Consider the following 19,551-nt stretch of genomic DNA (forward strand, 5'->3'; position numbering starts at 1 on the left):
ATGTTATTACCCGTGCTTTCTTTTAAGAAGGACGATGACCACTGCTTAGATTGTAGGTTCATTTCTGTATCTTTATTTTCAATATTTGAAGATATTCTATCTTCAGTATTCTTAGAAGTAGTAGTTTTTTCAACAATTCTTGAAGAGATTTCCTTCCTAAATGTTAAAGTAAATAATGAAAAAATACTTTCCGTATTCACGGTTCTGTTTAAAGCTTCATATGCATTCAAACCCATATGTGCACGCATGCACATGCACACACAGACACACAATAAAAACAAAATATATCAACAACTAGCTAAAATATAATATCTTCTCTGTGGAAAAGCATTAAAAATAATTTTTATTGATGATTAAAATTCTATTTCTACTTGGTATTTATCATTGTGTAATGATCCTTAAAATCTTTTCAGGGTTCTTTAACATAGAGCATATAAACAATTATATGAATGTCTTTGGCACATCATTGTAATATGTTGGAATAAAACTAGGAATACTAGCCTTGAGGGTTTTTTTTTTAGGTTTAGGAACCAGTTCTTACCATTGCTAAATGCTACACTTATGGAAAGAGTCCAACAGTCATATTAACCCTTGTTCATAACAAAATAGCCTGTTTTTTCATTAAGTAGCTGAAATAAATATGGGTTAATTTTCTCTTTTAGCCTTTAAGCCTGAAACCTCATACCAGTAATAATGCATTAAGACAGAGGATTCTTGTGTGGTGCACTCTGTTTACAAAGAGAGGTAAGTACTCATGCTGGTGGAAAAATAACTCTGTCTCTTTTCTGTGGTCTTAAGATTCTTTTAATATGCCTCCTTTACCGAATTAAAAAAATTCTACTTTGCATGTCAAGATATAAAAAGGTGTGAAGTATTTTTTCCCAGTTATGGTGGCTCTTTTTCCCATTGAAATATGAATCCAGAACATGAGTATAGTTAAGTCAGTGACCTTGTACAGTGATTTAGCAAACAGGCTGAACAGCTTGTTATAGTCCTAATATTATGAGAGGGAATGGAATCTTCACTTGCTTAATATATGCTGCTAAAGCAAAACTCCTCTCTAGTAATGAAAAAATGCAAAATTGATTTACATTTGTTCTGCCTCTGCCCTCAATTTTCTAATTGTGAAAAAAAAAAAAAAAACATCCAAGATGAAACTCTACATCTAAGAAGTTGAGAAGTCAGATAAGTTTTTAGTTTCAAGTGAGATCCTGTTCTGCCAAAGCTTGCCACAAGTGATTATTAGAATTTATATGCTCTAATATTTAATTTAAATCTGGTCACTTTCTATAGTCTTTCTCATATATAGTTTCAAAGAATCACAGGTCCCAAGTCCAACCTCCTCTTCAACAATAATCTTTTGACTTCCATTTGAGAAAGTGACATTATTTATGGTAATAATACCTCTGACCATTTAAGAAAAATAGATAGTGTACTCTAAAAGACTTAATTCGAATAGTTACAGTTGAGGAAAGATTCAAATTTTTACTTTAGGTAATATCCTTTGGAAATGGAAATCAGCTTCTACTTATAGAGTCTGTCAAGGTAGATATCCTACTGAAACATATTTATGCCAGAGCATAAATAACCTAGATTTTTAGGACCGTTCCTTAGTATATTAAGAGCGTTAGGTATATTTATGAAATGGCCTCAAATTTCTATTGGAATTAATAATTTTTTCAAAAAAATAAAAAAAAATAAAAATAAATAATTTTTTCAGTAAGTTTAGATTTTAAACTTTGTTTTAAAAATTATTTAAACTTGTCAAACATGGGCTTAAAAATCAAAATCGATTAAAACTTACTTTTCTGAGAATGTCCTAGATACATTTAGAGAGACTTGTGTTGGTAAGGAACAAAGTTTGCTTGCCAATCTTGGTCTGCATCCAAAGAGGCATTTACTTAAAGTATAAAAATGGAAATTAAAAAAAAAAAACCTTGTCACTTTAGAAGAGATAAAACATATGATTATGGAAAACCCATAAACACAATTTTTTCAGTTGAATGCTGTGGACTTACTTCAGCCATTTCCCTCCCCACATCTTCAAGTATGCTTGAAAGCTTGGCCCAAAACCCAAGAGATCAAAGGTCCAAGATCTATCAAATTTCATCTAGCATTAACGATATATTTTACTTCTATTGCTGAACATTGTTAATTAAAGTGCAACTTGTTGGGTAGACAAAATCTTTCACACAGGAGATCCATGGGGAAAAGAGGAAATAATAAATGTGGGCTTTACAAGCACAGATATTTGAAACTCCTGGTTTATAAGTCCATATACTCCTTATGTGCCTCAGACTAGAAAAAAGAAGCAGAGAAGATTAAGGCAAATCCACTCCCACTGCTTCACTTGACAGGAAACAACACAGGGAGGACAGAGGAGGAGGTACCGCCAGTAGTGGGTAGAGAGTGCAATGAAAAACTACCCTGAAAAAATTCATCAACTTTCCAGGTCACAGGGCTCCTTAAGCACAGGTCCTCCATGATTTTCTACTTTCCTACTTGATCATTTTTTTCCAGGATTGGCCCTGTGTACCTTGAACTCTGGGTAAAGTACCTAGATTGAAGCCACATACCTGTGAGACTTATGGGCTACACTAACCATTCCTCCTCCTCCCTCACTCCAAACAACCAAACCAAACCAAGCCCAAACTCTTCTCTACAAGTGAACTGAAGGGAAACTGATTTTTGTTTTTTGTCTTTTTTGTCCTTGCAAAAATTAGTTTGAGAAGAAGATGCAATTATTAATGAGACCAAGAGAACAAATTATCACTCTGCTTTCCTATTTTGGCCCAGGCTGCATTTGATTTAACCTTGGGGTTTAACTCAGGATGTAGATTACCCCTTCTTTCAGTTCCAACACTGCTTATCACAATCTATGAACATAGATGTTCACAGACACAATAGTAATTTATTTCCATTAATGACTTATTTTTTTAAAGATTTATTTATTTAATTATTATTTATGATAGACACACAGAGAGAGAGAGGGAGAGAGAGGCAGAGACACAGGAGGAGGGAGAAGCAGGCTCCATGCCAGGAGCCCGATGTGGGACTCGATGTGGGACTCGATTGATCCCAGGACTCCAGGATCGCGCCCTGGGCCAAAGGCAGGCACCAAACCGCGGAGCCACCCAGGGATCCCCTAATGATGTATTATTATTATTGAAAGTAACATCATACTTCCTTCAAAGACAACTAAAATTTTCTTACATTTTTAAAATTTAAATGTTTCAACCATGTAATTGGATATAGATACATATTTACAGATTAATATATTTAATGGGGCATTTGTTTTTTCTGATTATCTAGAACACTTAACCTGAAATAAACAGATTTCTTGTCTTTGATCAGTTACACATTCTCTTTAATATAAAAATATGTATTTAATACATAATTTACAACAAAAGGCAAGTTAATTTTATTTTTTAGTTTTAGGGTTTTTTTTTTTTAAAGATTTTATTTTATTTACTCATGAGAGACACAAAGAGAGAGGCAGAGACATAGGTAGAGGGAGAAGCAGGCTCCTCGCAGGGAGCCCGATGCAGGACTGGATCCCAGGACCCTGGGAGCATGCCCTGAGCCGAAGGCAGAGGCTCAACCGTTGAGCCACTCAGGCATCCCACAAATCTGTACCTTTAATGTGTTGGCTTGATTGTTCTCTCAGTTTCATTAATTCCAGGTATAATTCATTATTTTCCTTGATCAGTCTTGCATTTTCAAGTTTATAAGGTCCCAAAACAAAATCAAAATTGGCACTTTTTCAGCTTTCACAGTAGATAATTTTGATTTCTGAAGACTTTGTTGTATGAACTAGGTCACTGAAAAGTTTTTCTACCAATGGTAAACACTCCACTGTCAGAGTCTGGCGGTATCCCAACTGATCCAATCTTTTTCTAATATTAATATATTTTCTTTCTGCAGCTGTAGTCATCTCGTCTTCCAAAACTAGTTCTTTTTTTTTTTTTTTTTAAGATTTTATTTATTGATTTATGATAGTCACAGAGAGAGAGAGAGAGGCAGAGACACAGGCAGAGGGAGAAGCAGGCTCCATGCACCGGGAGCCCGACGTGGGATTCGATCCCGGGTCTCCAGGATCGCGCCCTGGGCCAAAGGCAGGCGCCAAACCACTGCGCCACCCAGGGATCCCCAAAACTAGTTCTATTCACTCCCTGAAATTAAAGTCCCACAGCTCCCGCCGCCGCTCTTTGCGCCTGTGGCCACATCGCCCCTCAGACCTCACCTCCGCCCTGGCTGGTCTAATTTTTAGCTTTGACAGTATGACAATTCAAAGATAAATTGCATAAGGTAAAAAATGTCCAAGCCAATTTTATCCAGAATAAACCAAAATAATATGTTTGGCACCATTCTACCAATCTATCAATATTCATCTCTATGAATGTGTTTTATGATCAATTCTCAAAGTGTAATTTTTCATGGAATTAATAATTTTTTTTCCTCAGGAGGTAGGAGATGATAATATTAGGAAAGGTTTTGATGAATTATCAGAATCAGAGCCTTGAATAAATCAAGTACTTAGTATTTAGCTACCATACTAAAACTGGACCATGATTCTTTTTAACACTAGTCCCCTTCAACTAATTGGGGTGATTAGTTTCCTTTACTTAGTAGTAATGATTCATTTCATAATAAATAAAGAACCTTTAATTTTCAAGTAAATATTCATTTAAAGGGATATTCTGAAAGAAACAAGAAGTATCAAAAGGAAATAGGAATGAGCAATGAAAGTTATATAAGTAAAATACAGACTACTTGGTATTTAAGCATTTAAAAAGTAGAAGTGGCTATTATCTATACCTTTATATTTTTATCAAAATTCATTTTTCATTTTAAATGTTCTTTTATCTAAGTAACAATTGCTTTGATTGAAGCAAAAGCTAAAGTGCTAATCCATGCGTTTCTGGCCTTTCAAATTTAATTGGGTGACAAATGATTGCATTATGTAGTTCTAATTGCTTAAGAGGCATGTGATAGATCAGCTGCACAACCAGAGACATCTTCTTACTCTGACATTGCTTCATTTGGTTCAACCATCACTTTTTCTGAAAGAGAAGAAAAAAACCCAACTCAGTATTTTATCTGTAGTGATGTTGTTAACAGAAATTTCTGATCAGCAAATACACTTAAGCATTTTTTGAATGACAAGTAATATAACAAAGGTTTTAACTGCTAAGACCTCACATTCAGTCACTCCAGTAGACTATCTTCTTAATATTTAGGACAAAATGATGATGAAACATTCTTTTTAAGTAATGAATCATTTACCCTTTGGGTCAAACACTAGCAATCTGCATTTGGTACCTAAAATAAAAGCAAAAATAAAAACTATATTTTGGTACCTAAAATAAAAGCAAAAAGAAAAACTAGCATTATCATTATTTTAGTTTGAGGTATTTGAAATAATTTATGCATAGCCTTTATATAAACATTTCTATTATCTAGGCTGAAATGGTAATTTTATACTAAAGCCAATTATTTGAAAACTATGTAAATTGATGGTAAAAGAGATCTAAAGCATCCTATCCTATCCTTTACATAGTCTTATCTTTACAATATGTCTTGTCTAGATAATTCTTGGAAAAAAACAAAATATTAACTTCCTAAGTCTTTAAACACTGTATAAATTTAGACTATAAATAAAATAATGCAGAATTCTGTCAGAAAGATATCAAATATTTTGGTTTTTTTATTTAGTAGTGTGGCTTCCATCCTAACTGAAAAATCTCCTTCTTTTGGATTATGAAATTGTTTTTAAAAAGGTCTAGAGAAATTAACCCTTCCTCTTCTTCCCATTTTTACCTTGGAGCTTATGTAAAAAGAGCTATAGGAATAATTTTGCATGTTAGAAAAGTGATATATTAAGTTAGCCTCTAATTCTCTGTTTCTGTGTGGTTTTACATAACTTGGACTCTAGATTCAGATCCAAATACAATCAACAGTAGGTTCAGGACTCCCCTTTCTTACTGAGCTGACCCTAGAAATCATAAATTCAGCTTGGCTCATGTATACAGCACCACTTTTCTTCCCTACTTTAACAAAATAAAACGATATCAACAAAACTATCTGCCACATTCCAGTTCATCAGTGTTGTGAAAAACAGTGTACTTGAGCCTGAACAAGAAATTTTTCCATGGTATTTCAAGATAAGAGTATTTTAAATAAAATGTTATTCCAATAAATACACTTAAAAATTAACCTTTGATTTTCTTCAAAAATAACATTTTAAAATACAATTCTTACAAGTTCCCCTATGTACTTATTAATACTTACAAATTATAATGTTTTCTTTGTGAATGTTTACCTTTCTTACTTAGATTACCCTATATAGATTTTCTGGTAACTTAGCCCTTTATATATTTGGGTAAATTTAATTTTAATTGTAAAGAGAAAAATCAACTTTTAAGGGTTTTTAAGTATGATAGAGACTACAATTACATTTTTCATAAATAACAATTCACTTGCCCTCTCCTCCCTCAACACTTGCTGTCTCCATATCCCAAACAAGACTTTAAAAATTAGTAGTAGTACATACTAGGGATTTCTGGAATACTAAATTTAGGGCCAGAACTGTGGACAATAAAAGAGAAGCTTCTATTTTGTTTAAGTTTTTCTCTTTTTAAATCTCCCTTGTACTGATTTGCACTCTGGAATAAAGCACTTGGTATGTAAACATTTGCCTCAGGCTTTGTTTTCTGGGGAATCCTCATCAAACCAGATATTATATATGTTATTAACCTGATTATCCCTCTGAGAAATTCAGAGAGAGCTAAAAGTCCATCAAAAAAGCAAGGCATCTCTTTTGGGAAAATCAGTTACAGAAGGCCAGGAGTGCCTGGGTGACTCAGTTGGTTAAGCATCTGTCTCTTGATTTCAGGTCAGGAGATGGAGCCTAGTAGTGTCCGCTGGGCACTCAGAACGGAGTCTATTTGAGATTCTCTCTCCCTCTCTTCTGCTCTCCCCAATCCCCACCCACCCCACCCCTGCCATGAGCACTCTTTCCCTCTAAATAAATAAATATAAATAAAATCTTAAAAACAACAGTTTCAGAAGACCAAACTCTAGGATAAATGCCGTACTTCTCTAGGCAGTAGAGTGCAAAAGTGGAAACAATGCAATAATGAACCAAATAGGGCTCTAACAAAAGAAATCCAAGATGACCTGTCCTGAGAGGTACTTTTCACAGATTTCCACAATCCTGTGGATACCCATATGTCTGAGTAGACATCCCCCTTACATGTATATTCTCCCTTTTCTAGCTCTAGGATCTTTACGAATTGCTACATTCTACCCTTTACCTGGATGAAACATCAGTACATAAAATTCTCCCATTTTCTTCTGGCAAAAGAAAAACCTAGAATGGGCAGATCCCAGCCTTTGATGGAAACACAGGCTCTGCTAGGTCTGGATTTATCACTACCTAGAAAATGTCCATTTAATATCCTTTCATAAAATTGAATTCTGTGGGGCAGGGGCAGTACAGAGTTATACTCAAGAGTCAGGGCTCTTTAGTGAAAGAGACTGGATTCATGTGGCTCAGCCCTACCACTTCCCATGTAAGCTTCAGTAGGTCACTTAACTTCTTCCAAGTTTGCTATATTCCCCTAGGTATGATTTCTACAAGTACCCCTATAATATGATATCATTCTACCTGCTATGAGAAGCAAGAGTCAAGCTTCACGATGACGGTGACATTCATTTAGCCAGGTAGGCACCCAACAGATGGGGACAAACATTATCATTTTCTAAGATAATGTTCTGCCTCTTTGTGTGTGTGTCTCTCATGAATAAATAAAATCTTAAAAAAAAGAAATTTTTTAATATTTTAAGATTTTTATTTATTTATTCATGAGAGAGACAGAGAGAGAGAAGAGAGAGAGGCAGAGACACAGGCAGAGGGAGAAGCAGGCTCTATGCAAGGGAGCCCGACGTGGGACTCGATCCCGGGTCTCCAGGATCAGGCCCTGGGCTGAAGGTGGCACTAAACCGCTAAGTCACCCCGGCTGCCCCAAAAGAAAGTATTAAACTAGATCTTTGCTATCCAATATGGTAGCCACTAGACACATGTAGCTGAAATGTGACTGGTTCCATTTAAGACATGCACACCAGATTATAAGGACTTAGTACTAAAAAAAGAACATAAAACATCCATTCCCTTATTCTTCTAGGTAAATATTCACTAACCAGCCAATAGGGCCAGATAGTTTTTATTTGGATTCTATAGGTCTTAAAAAACCTTCCATAAAATGAGTTACCAGCATTCAAAATTCAGATTTCACAAAATTCTCATTTTGGGTTTCTCTTGTAATATTGGAAGATGTATACATTTTCTACCACCCCATCTGTGCAATTATTTTATCCTTTCGGGCTGTCTTTATAAGCCACCTAGTATTTTAATAGGCAAAGAATGAATTAGTTACATGCTCAAGCCCTGCAACAGTGACGAGAAGACAGAGCTAATTAAGCACCATCCTCCATCCCAGGGGAGCCTGGTGTGGGCACAAGAGGATTTGGGGGCAATCTTCATTGCATAGTCTCAAATGTGTATAAAAATGGTTTCAATGATCATCTATCATTTACATTCATATTTTAAAAAGACCACATATAGGGGTGCCTGGGTGGCTCAGATGGTTAGGTGACTGCCTTCAGCTCAGGTGGTGATCTCCAAGTCCTGGGATAGAGCCCTGTGCTGGGCTCCCAGCTCAGCGGGGGAGTCTGCTGCTCCCTCTGCCTCTCCCCCTGCCTGTGCTTGCTGTCTCTGTCTCTCTCTCTCTTTCTCTCTCTCTCATGAATAAAATATCTTTTAAAAAAAAGTGACTACATACAAATTTTATATATTTCCTTACAGCATAATGTCGAGCTAGGAGCCCGGACTGCTGAATCAGATTGTCTATGTTCAAATCTCAGCAAATTGTTAGTGAATTCAAGCCAGGTACCTTAACCTCTGATTCAATTTCTTCAACTATAAAATGAGGACAAAAATACGACCTACCTCATAGAGTTATTGTGAAGATTAATATAAATAGCCAATAATAAATAATAGCACCTATCTCCTACTACAATTATAATTGCTACAACTCCTCCTCCTCCTATTACCTACCACCAAGCAAGAACACTGCTGAAGGTGAACTCTAAGAAAAGCCAGTTCTGAGTGCACACCTGAGATTGAATGGAGCCATGAAGGGGGGGGGGTGGGGGACACTGAACATTTAGCTCACCTGAGATTGGATGGAGCTGGGGCGGGGGACACACTGAACATTTAGCTCAAATGGTGGTGGTGAGAGGTGGTCACAGGAAGCTCTAGAATTCTGGAGTAGTGCAATGGGATCCCTAAAGGTGTTGGAATTCACCTCTGGAAAAAATCTTAACTTTGTTTTCCTGAGATTAAAAATAAATTAGGTGGATTTGGGGATCACTGCATTTGGTTTTTAGGAGAATGAAACAAAAGACATTTTCAATGTCTTTTTCAGATTTATGTTTAAAAAGCCACATCCAGCGGATCCCTGGGTGGCTCAGTGGTTTAGCGCCTGCCTTCTGCCTGGGGTGTGATCCCAGAGTCCCGGGACTGAATCCCACACTGGGCTCCCTGCATGGAGCCTGCTTCTTCCTCCTCCTCTCTCTGTCTCTGTGTCTCTCATGAATAAATAAAAAAAATCTTAAAAAAAAAAAAAAGCCACACCCAGGGGGTCTCTTGGGGGTAAGCACATATCAGTCCAATTCACCTAATGCCCTCTGGAAAATCAAATGATAAATTTATAATCATGCCCTGTGTTAATTTAAGTGCCACAGCTGCGCAGTGCAGAATAGTTTGAGTAATCAAAGGCCATATATCTTGATTTTGGAAATCTCAAGTCAATTTTGTCACCTCACACAAGGCTGAAGACTGGACCTTAGAAGTGATCCACTGTTGGCCCCTGGTTTTACATAAGATGAAAAGGAGGCCAGGGGAGGCTCAATGATTTGTCCCAATTCCACAAGAATTCTTTATGGTCAAGTTATGTCTAGCAAGTAATGACAATATTAAGTACAGTCAGTGAACGCTGGCTCCTACTGGTCATTAAGCTGTTTCCCAAAAAAGAAGAAAAAAAACAGATAAAAGAAAAAAAAGTTTGCGTGTGTGTGTGTGTGTGTGTGTGTGTGTGTTAAAGGAGGTAGGTGTAGGAGGCAAGGATGGAGAGAAGTAGCTGGAAGCTCTGAGATGCAACAAAGCTAATTTCACTGTTTTGGGGGGGAGCGTGAGGCACTTGGCGCAGGCGAAAGGGCAAGCCAGAGAATGTGGTGTAGACCGGCTGTCAACTGCCCAGCCGGGGCGCCCGGGCGGCTCAGTGGCTGAGCGTCTGCCTTCCGCTCAGGTCGTGATCCCGGGGTCACGGGATCGAGTCCCGCATCGGGCTCCCCGCAGGGAGCCTGCTTCTCCCTCAGCCTGGGTCTCTCAAGAATAAATAAAATCTTAAAAAAAAAAAAAGAAAAGAAAACAAAGCCACCCCAGAACTGCTCAGTTACCACACCCCCGCGTAGACACAGACGCTATATCCCCTCCCGAGGGCCCGCCCACAGCCAGAGGAGGCAGCCACGCTGGAGGCGCACCCCCGCCGCGCGGGTCCTACCTTTCCGCGCGCCGCTCGGGCAGCCGCGGAGCTCCGGGGCCCGCACCTGGAGGGCGCGGACAGGTGTGCGAGTTCACGGCGCGGGGCCGGGTCTGCACGCGAGGGTGGGGAGAGGCGACCCGCAGCCGCCGCGGGGCCTCTCAGACCGCTGGGCCGCAGGGCGCACACTCGCGCGGGGTTCCGGGAGGGGCGCCCTGGACGCAGCGTCGCCACGGAGACGGGCCGGCGGGCGGCGGGCGGCGGGAGCCGGGGCAGCAGCGGGGGGCCGAGGCGGAGCGCGGAGGGCGGAGGCGGGGCGAGCTGCGAGAGCCGCTGAGGGGCGGGGAGGAGGCGGGACGCGCCGGGGCAGCGGGGGCGGGCGCCGGGCGCGGGGAAGCGGCCGCGCGGAGCCTCCCGTGGGCGGTGAGGAAAGCCTGAGGAGGCGGGGCAAGTTCCGGGCCCGGCGGAGGGGGCGGGGCCGGGGGCGGGGCCGGGGGCGGAGCAGGCCTGGGGAGCCCGGAGGGGGCGGGGCGGGGGCGGAGCAGGCCCGGGGAGCCACGGCAGGGGCGGGGGTGGTGGGCGTGGCGGGGGCGTGGCAGGCCCGGCGAGCCCTGGAGGGGGGCGGGGCGAGAGGCCGGGGCTCGGGGGCGCCGGCAGTTCCGCGGCGCCGCACGTCGGGGGCGCGCGCGCGCGTTCCTCGGCGAAGGGAAGGCAGGAGGGCGCCCGGGACGCCGTCGTCCGTTCCGGATCCTGCTCTGGGGGGCACCGGGGACAGGGCGGGGTGGCCTCGCTCCTGTTTTAAGCTTGTGGAGTGAAAGGAGTCTCGAGTTGGGAGACAGAAGCTTATCTCTGGATGCGGATAAACAAACGTCGCCTGCGGCACTTGATCCCCAACTTGAGGTCGCCCCGAGAAAATCACGATTTCCCCAGAAATCGAGTTTAATATCCCAAGTCCTGGGATATGAAACGGACCTCGGCCAGTGGGAGGTTTTGGTCACAAAAGGGGGTGAGGGAACGCTTCTCTTAGAAAATTCTAATTGTACCGCAAGCTTGGCTTCCAGGAAGGAATTTGTTGCTTTTCTCCGCTTGGGATCAGGAAGTGTCCGATGGGCTTGTTGCTAGGCAACAGGTCCTGAAGGATGCCCGTTTGTGGGAATCCAATCTGGAATCGAATTTCACTAAGTAGCCACATGATATGAGGTATAATCGCTGTATAACCTCTGGGGTTAGGTACCTTCTTGGGAATATGTACTTTGGTAGATGATTGCTTCAAACAACAACATATAAAACAAAACATCTGGCGTTTAAAAGATGTTTCAGGGCAGCCCGGGTGGCCCAGCGGTTAGCGCCGCCTTCAGCCCAGGGCGTGACCTTGGAGACCGAGGATTGAGCCCCACGTCGGGCTCCCTGTGTGGAGCCTGTTTCTCCCTCTGCCTGTGTCTCTGCCTCCCTCTTTCTCTCTGTGTCTCTCATGAATAAATAAATATAATCTTTGAAAAAAATTTTTAAAAAGTGCTTCAGAAATGGTAGATTTTTATCATCCTCATCAAAATAGAACCACTAGGACCATTTCAGGAACCAAGGGTACATAGAGATTCAGTTATATTTATCTTAATCATCTGTCCATGTTCACTCAATCTCCTTGGATTCCTGGATGGAGGGAAGGAGGCAAAAAAGAAAAAAAAAAAAAAAAGCCAGAATGGAAGTTTTTTTTAAAGAACTCAATGAGTTATTGACAAATACCCAGTTTGATAAGGACAGAGAAAATCACTATCTTCACTATTAGAGGAGTGCCGTTACATAGCTGGTGTTTTAAGTTTGAAGACTTTTCATTCAATCAAGACAAAGGGAAATTCATTATATTTTTCTATCAATACCTTTAAAAATTAGTTTTGATGAATTGCTTAGTATTGATAGATGAGGGGATCCGTGGGGAGCTCAGCGGTTTAGCACCACTTTCGGCCCAGGGCGTGATCCTGGAGACCTGGGATCAAGTCCCATAACAGACTCCCTGCATGGAGCCTGCTTCTCCCTCTGTATCTCAGCCTCTCTCTCTCTCTCTCTGCGTCTCTCATGAATAAATAAGTTAAATCTTTAAAAAATAAAATAAAATAAAATAATAAGATAGATGGGTAATGTCTGTAAATATTTTCTCCCCACGGACGGTGAGTTAGACAGATCTGGCTTCCATCTTGGGCCTCAGGGTCTTCATTTTCAAAATGGGAATAATAACCCTACTTGCCCTGGTAGCTTAGAATATGAAATGAGAGAAAATAAGCCTCTGATAGAGTATGGCACATGACAATTGATTAATAAATCTTAGCTATTTTTCTTCTACTGTGGTGGTATGATATGAATAAAAGTACCTATTTCCAGGATAGCTGTAAGGATTAAAGGTCATTCAAGTAAAGCGTCTATTTGAACCCATGATGGTTATTTTATTTCTCTCTGATGAAAAATATCATATCTCATCCTTGCAAAACTTCAGAAATAATTCACCTCCCTCTATAACCTTTGTGTAGATGTTATCATTGGTGTAATACTCAAAAGTAGAGCATAGTTTAGTTCTGGCTCCTGCATTCAGGCCACTGAATAAGTTATCCAAAGGATCTGTGCAGTGAGGATTTGTTCTAACAAAGTGAAGGGACAAAGTCAAACACCCATACAAATACTGAACCATCCCATAACAACTATCTCTTATTATACTCCATGTTTTTAATTTTTTTTACACTCCATGTAAATCTCTCCATCTCTTTTTAATAGATACATTTTTATTACAGATCAGAATGTTAGCAGAACATCATAAAAATGTTTGACATTTGTTTTTCTGATTACAAAAGTAATACACGTTCATGATTGAAAATTTGCAACATACAGAGAGGCACAAAGAAAAAAACAAAAACCACTTCAATCATTTCTTCTCTCCTTCTAGCCTTTTTGTGTGCATATATTTATAAAGTTTGTATTTATGTACATATTGTTAGCATCTCTCTTTGCTTAACATTCTTTCCAAGTCTTAACATTTCCCTGATGACTTTAAAGAATCTTCAAAACATTTTTAATGGCCATATAATGTTATACAATATGTATAAGCCACAATTCATAATTTATTCAATCAGTTCCCCAATGCAGAAATTTCCAACTTTTCTCCTGTAATTCTTTCTTTCAAGAACATTTATTGAGTGCTTGCTATATTTTAGGCACTATGCTAGGCATAAAAAGTAAAGTAGTGGACAGTGACTACAAAAATAAGGTTTTGATGAACATCTTTGTAAATAAATCTTTGATAGCATCTTTCATTCTTTGACTAAATTCCTAGGACGATGAAAACAGAACTTCAAAAAGCATTTTCCCAGCTTCAAAGGCAGACTTAAGAAATAAAATTCTGAACTGTAAAATATTAACTTTTTGGAAAATTACCAACAACTGAATTAATATTTATTTTGTGCCAAGTGTGAACTTACTCAGAAGATGCTTTCTTGTTAGTGACTATGAAACATCAAGGGTATTTGAAGTGTATTGACTTTGGCTTTTACCTCTAATTCTTTCCAGGATTTGCAGGTTTTCACAATAGTGTGAGATTGTTTGAAGTATATGCAAATTGCCCTACTTCCTCCTTTCACAGTTAAAATGTTAACTATTTTATTTCCAGCTTTCCTCTTGTAAACAGAAGGCTTTTCTACATCTCTTTCATTTACTTTCCCGTGTGAAACATTTTGTATCTTCACACTTTTTAACTTGAAGGCAGATTTCTTTCTTCCAATCCAAGTCATAGGATATACTATATTGTATGTAAGACACTAGAGTTGACATATCCTGTAGTTAATTTTGGTCAAGAAGCATAATGTAAATTAACCAATCTATTTAGGGAATTTCATAATAGAGATTAAAAGCAATAACCACTCCCTGACACACACACACACACACACACTCCTTACTAATCTTTGACAATTAAATGGTCATATATAAGGTTGACCATATAAGATGACCATTTGTGGATTAAAAACAGTCAAATAATAACAACTTTATATAGTTTATCTATGTAAATATTTCATTAGTTTATAATTTTTCAACTTTTTGCAAATATTGAACTTCCTGATTATCATACTGAGGCTGTCCTTTATCATTGCACAAGAATCGTGTTTATTCGACTTTCCCAAAATGAGAATCTAGTCAGGAGAGTGCCATAAAATGTTTGTCTATCATTGCAGAGACAGTAGAGGGAGCCTGGAGTCAAAACATCATTTTAGGCCTCATATTAATGATAATTGTCTTCCAATTCTTGATGTGTGGATGAATTTAAATACTAGTGTATGGTTGAAATACTAATCTTTAAAAAAAAAAGTTAGCTGTACTTAACCAATCACTTTAAAAGATGGGCAGGATAAGATTGGTTGCCAGTTCGGGCCAGGTCAGGGTTCATATTGGGACCAACATGAATCCCATTGCTTTCTGCTCTTCTCTGAGTGATGCTGCAGCCTGCACACTGCCACAATGACATATCTGTGCTCCACAATTTTCCTCTTTCAGTCCATAATTAGAACACCCATTTCTGTAAGGATTATGTCATGATTATTTCATCGGAAACTCAAAATATGTTACCATCTCCAGTTGTATGTCTTAATTTAAAGTAATTGTAGTTTAGTGATCACTTCCTCCAGACATGTGAGGAGGCACTTTGATCTTGTCCTCAATCATATCCTTATAGAAAAGTTTTTTTTTTGTAGAAAAGTTTCTAATAAATTACCAATCCCTTCACAGAGCAGGAAATTTCATTAACATTAATTAAGATGTTGTCTCTTGCTGACCTCTCCTCAAACATCTTTATCCTCTGTCCAACCTTTTTTCAGGTTTTATTTGTTTATTTTAGAGACAGAGAAAGGAGGAGAGAGAGAATGTATATAGGCGTGAGGGGTGGTGCAAGAAGAGAGACATGGACAAGCAGACTCTGCACCAAGCACAGAGCCCCATGTGGGGTTCAGTCCCATGAGCCTGAGATCATGACCTGAGCCAACATCAAGAATCAGATGCCCAAACCATTGAGCCACCCAGGTGCCCCTTCTCTGTCCAATCTTTTGTTAAATCCCTTCACCATGGTGTTATCAAGGAGTCCCCAAGGTAATTGGTGGTGGTACCACTATTCTTCACTGTAGAAAGTCTAGGGAAGGCTCCAAGTCCCTGAGGTGAAGTGAATCCCTAAATATAAAGATAAGATGGAAAAGAACTTCTGTATTGTAAAACCTAACAGTAATCCACAGAACACAGTAAATCAATGTGCTAAGGCAGGGTTTCCTAAACTGGTGTTAAGGGGAAATTTTTCTGCCATGCTAATAACACACAGAATAAAAAGCATTTCCCTGGGAGAAATTGATTTGTTAAACTGTTAAATAGGTTTTTTTGTTTGTTTTTGCTTAACATAGGATGTCTCAGGTTTTAATACGCTAATGTCTTTGTCAGTCTCTCAGAAGGAGATGTTAAATATATAACCTTTCTCAGATTTATTTGACCAGGGAATTTCACTTCTTTTCTTAGCATCATTTGGGAACTCTTGGAGGAACACTAGACAATTCCTCTGTGATATGAAGATAGCTCCAAGTGAGAAAAATCCCTGTCCCTCCCCAACTTTTTTAAACAAACTCTATGCCAAACATGAGGCTTGAACTCAAAACCCTGAGATGGAGAGTCACAAGCTCTACTGACTGAGCCAGCCAGGCACCCCTTATCCCTCTGCAATTTAATCCGGAATCAGCTAACCTAAAAATTGGGATGGAAAAAGCAAACAAATCTGGGAATTTTAACAAACTATATATTGAAATGAAGAGTGATATTGTAAAAACTAAATACAAATACGATTTTTCATGAAAGCTAGAAAAGCAAACGTCGGAAAAAATCCAAAGTATAACCTTCCATTGTTTTTTTTTGTTGTTGTTGTTGTTAAATTACGTTCCCCTATCCCACCCACTCCCAAGTTAATAAACAGGTTTAAGTCAAATCACCTAAAACAAAGGAGTCAAAACCCAAAACACTTGGCACTTAAAAGTATCCTCTTTGTGTCTCTGCTTGGATTCTCTTTACACATCAGTCTTTGCTCAGCATGCTGCCGGCCACAGCGTGCTGCTGAAACTGCTCTGGCAAATGGTGTCAGATTCAATGGGGGTGCTTCCTGGTTCTTGTCTTACTAGAGCTCCCTGCTGCATCTGACATAGCTACATCTCACCCCTTTTTGAAATACTATTATTCCAGCTTTCACACACCTCTTTCTCCCAGTTCTCCTAATTCATGGGCTTCTGTGTGATGATTTCTGCCTGGGTGTAACACCCACAGTCTTGGTGTGCCTCCAAGACCCCTTCCCCATGCCAGGCTGCCTGGGCCCCCTGAGGATCTCATCCACACTAATTGCTTTATCGTCTGCATGCTGACTAGCCAGAAACTTTCCACTGAGCCCCAAGCTCATATAATCTAAGTATGTACTTAGACATCTCTTAGGCACCTCAAACTCTGCCTGTCTAAACCTGAACTTACCAATTTTCCCTCTGCCCTAAATGGCCCTGGGTTTTCATGTAATTAAATCCAATAGGCATTTTTCATATCATCTTATTTGGCCTTTCAGCCATATTTGACCTGTTGCATTCCCTCCTTCTTAAACACTCCTTGATCTCTGTGGATCTATTCCTCGTTGCCGTGGCATTATACTTTTCTCATTTTTCTCCCCATCTCTCTGGCTACCACTTTTGGGGGGCATCTTTTGTTTCTTTGCTCATTATTTAAATATTGGAGTTTCTCAAGACTCTTTCCTGGGCTCCTGCATTGGTGGTCTATTGTTGCACAGCAAACCATCTCAAAACTTACTGGCTTAAAAATAGAGTATATTTAAAAAAAACACACACACACACACACAGCAAACAGTTGATTTGTTCATGATTCGTGGGTCAGCAAGTTGGGATTAGTTTGGGTAAGTGATCATGACCTTCATATCAATCTGCTGCTCTTACCTATGGTCTCTCATGCAGCTATGGTCATCTAATGGTGAACTGAGGCCCGGATAATCTAAAATGACCTTACATATATGGTGGTTAGTGATGGCTGTTGACTGGGCCTCCCTCTCATTGTCACTAATCATTAAGAAGTCTAGTCTGGGCTTAAAATGGTAGTTTCAAAGGCAAGAGCAGAAGCTGCAAGGCCTTTTGATATCTAGGCTCAGATTCCCACATTTATTTTCACTATATTATATTGGTCAAAGCAAATGGGAAACAATCACATTGTAAAGAATCATGCAAACCAGGATGAGAGGAGAATATGGCCATTTTTTTACAGTATACTATGACCTTCTTCCTTTTTTCACTCTGTGTTCATTTCCTAATAGATTTCATCTGTGGGGGCCAGGCGGGAAGGGAAACTCCTCAAGATGGCGGATACCCAAAATGGCTGAGGTTCTTGTCACCACCTCCACTTGGGATGCCAATGGACCAATGACCTGCTGACAGCTTGAGCAGACCCTTACACCTCTCCTTTGGACTTCTCCAACCGAACCCAATGCCCTTCAAACCCCAGAGGAGGAAGTCACCTTTGACTGGTCGAATTGCAATCCTTCCTTTGCATAGTGAGGGTCACTCTGACTGGTTGGATTGCAATCCTTCCTTTGCATATGAGCCAACCAATAGGAAACCGTTCTGCCTTACAACGTTATGTAAACCCCCTACCACCTTGTCTTGGTGCTACTTCCCCGACTCACTCCCCCCGCCCCGTGAGTCGTGGAACCTCGCCCGAGGGCTGAGGGTGCCTGCAATAAAATCTGTTCTTGGACCCTCACTTGCCTTGGCGGTCTCATTTCCATCTAGTTACTAAAAAACTTAACATCATCTATTTATTTGGCTTGTGCTTTGATACACCATCAAGAACTCCATAGTACATGTCTCCTTCTTAGACCTCACCTCTAAACTCCTATGACCGTACCTTCTTGACCTTTTCACTTGGACATATAAGCCTGGGAAAATTCCCCTTTTTTATTCCCCATTTCCATTCCATAACCCAATCGTGTCAGTTTTACATCCTGAACAACTCCACACCAAGTCCTTTTTTTCATTTCTACTTCTACCACTTTAGCCCAAGCTACCAGCATCCTTTACTCGGATTACTAAAGATTATCCTGACATTACATTTCCAGTCTTGTCTCTTCTACCAAATCCATTCTCCAAGAACCAGAGTGATCTTTTAAAATGTAATTTGAGAACTTTTCGTTCAAAATGACAAACGACATACATGTTTATCACCTACCTCTTTCCCTCAAATACTCTTACCAAGATAATATAAGAATAAAAAGGTCTAAATCCACAACAAAGGAAATAGGGCTGGAGAGGTGACCATTAGACAGACTGGTTGGTCCTAGAGAGGATGATAAGTCAGGAACTAAAATCCATATAAAAATGTGTTACTGCAGAATCTAATAATGCACTGTGATTATATTTCCTTTCTTTTCTTTCTCCCTCTCTCTCTCTTTTCCTGTTGGCCACTGTATCACATCTTTAGGTTCTCAAAACTACTTACTTGGTTAAATCGACAACCCTGTTTAAATCCAGTTCTCTGCCTTCTTCATGCCTATATCAGTCCAGCAGACTGTGGCTAATGGAAAACACATGACTAGTTTCATTTTAAATTCATTACAGTTAATCTTCAGGGGGTCCTCAGTGCTTCCCCACCATCATGCCACATGTCCTTAGTCCATCTGCTTTCCCTCTCCTACACTAGTGGTCTGCAAACTGTGGTTGCTTTCCAAGAAGAAAAATAGTTTAAGGGAATCAGCTACCGGATCCTCAACATCTGTATGGACTCTTTCTTAAAATGCTTCTGCTTCTTCTCTCACTTTACAAAAGAAAGGCACATCTCTCACCCATCTCAGAGCTCAGAGGTGGCCCCAAGGTGTAAATACCTCCTGGGCCAAATCCAAGGG

General features: G+C 39.9%; 1 protein-coding gene across 4 annotated transcripts in view; it reads right to left on the bottom strand.

Moving 5' to 3' along the window:
• The window catches only part of ERICH2 (glutamate rich 2), a 37,296-nt gene extending 25,611 nt beyond the window's left edge, over positions 1 to 11,685 (bottom strand). The window contains exons 1-4 of one of the 4 annotated variants that reach the window (XM_072811544.1): positions 10,626 to 10,784; positions 5,027 to 5,063; positions 1,805 to 1,879; positions 11 to 156 (exon numbers count right to left, since the gene is read on the bottom strand). In XM_072811544.1, coding sequence (XP_072667645.1) covers positions 11 to 156; positions 1,805 to 1,879; positions 5,027 to 5,055 — 250 coding nt within the window. In that variant the 5' untranslated portion in view covers positions 5,056 to 5,063; positions 10,626 to 10,784. Of the gene's footprint in view, positions 1 to 10; positions 157 to 1,804; positions 1,901 to 5,026; positions 5,064 to 10,625; positions 10,785 to 11,647 lie in introns of those variants that run through there. The other 3 variants (XM_072811543.1, XM_072811546.1, XM_072811545.1) reach the window with 3 other exon arrangements.
• Positions 11,686 to 19,551: the final 7,866 nt, after the last annotated feature.

The sequence above is a fragment of the Canis lupus genome, chromosome 34 (genome assembly GCF_048164855.1).
Source record: "Canis lupus baileyi chromosome 34, mCanLup2.hap1, whole genome shotgun sequence".
Taxonomy (NCBI): domain Eukaryota; kingdom Metazoa; phylum Chordata; class Mammalia; order Carnivora; family Canidae; genus Canis; species Canis lupus.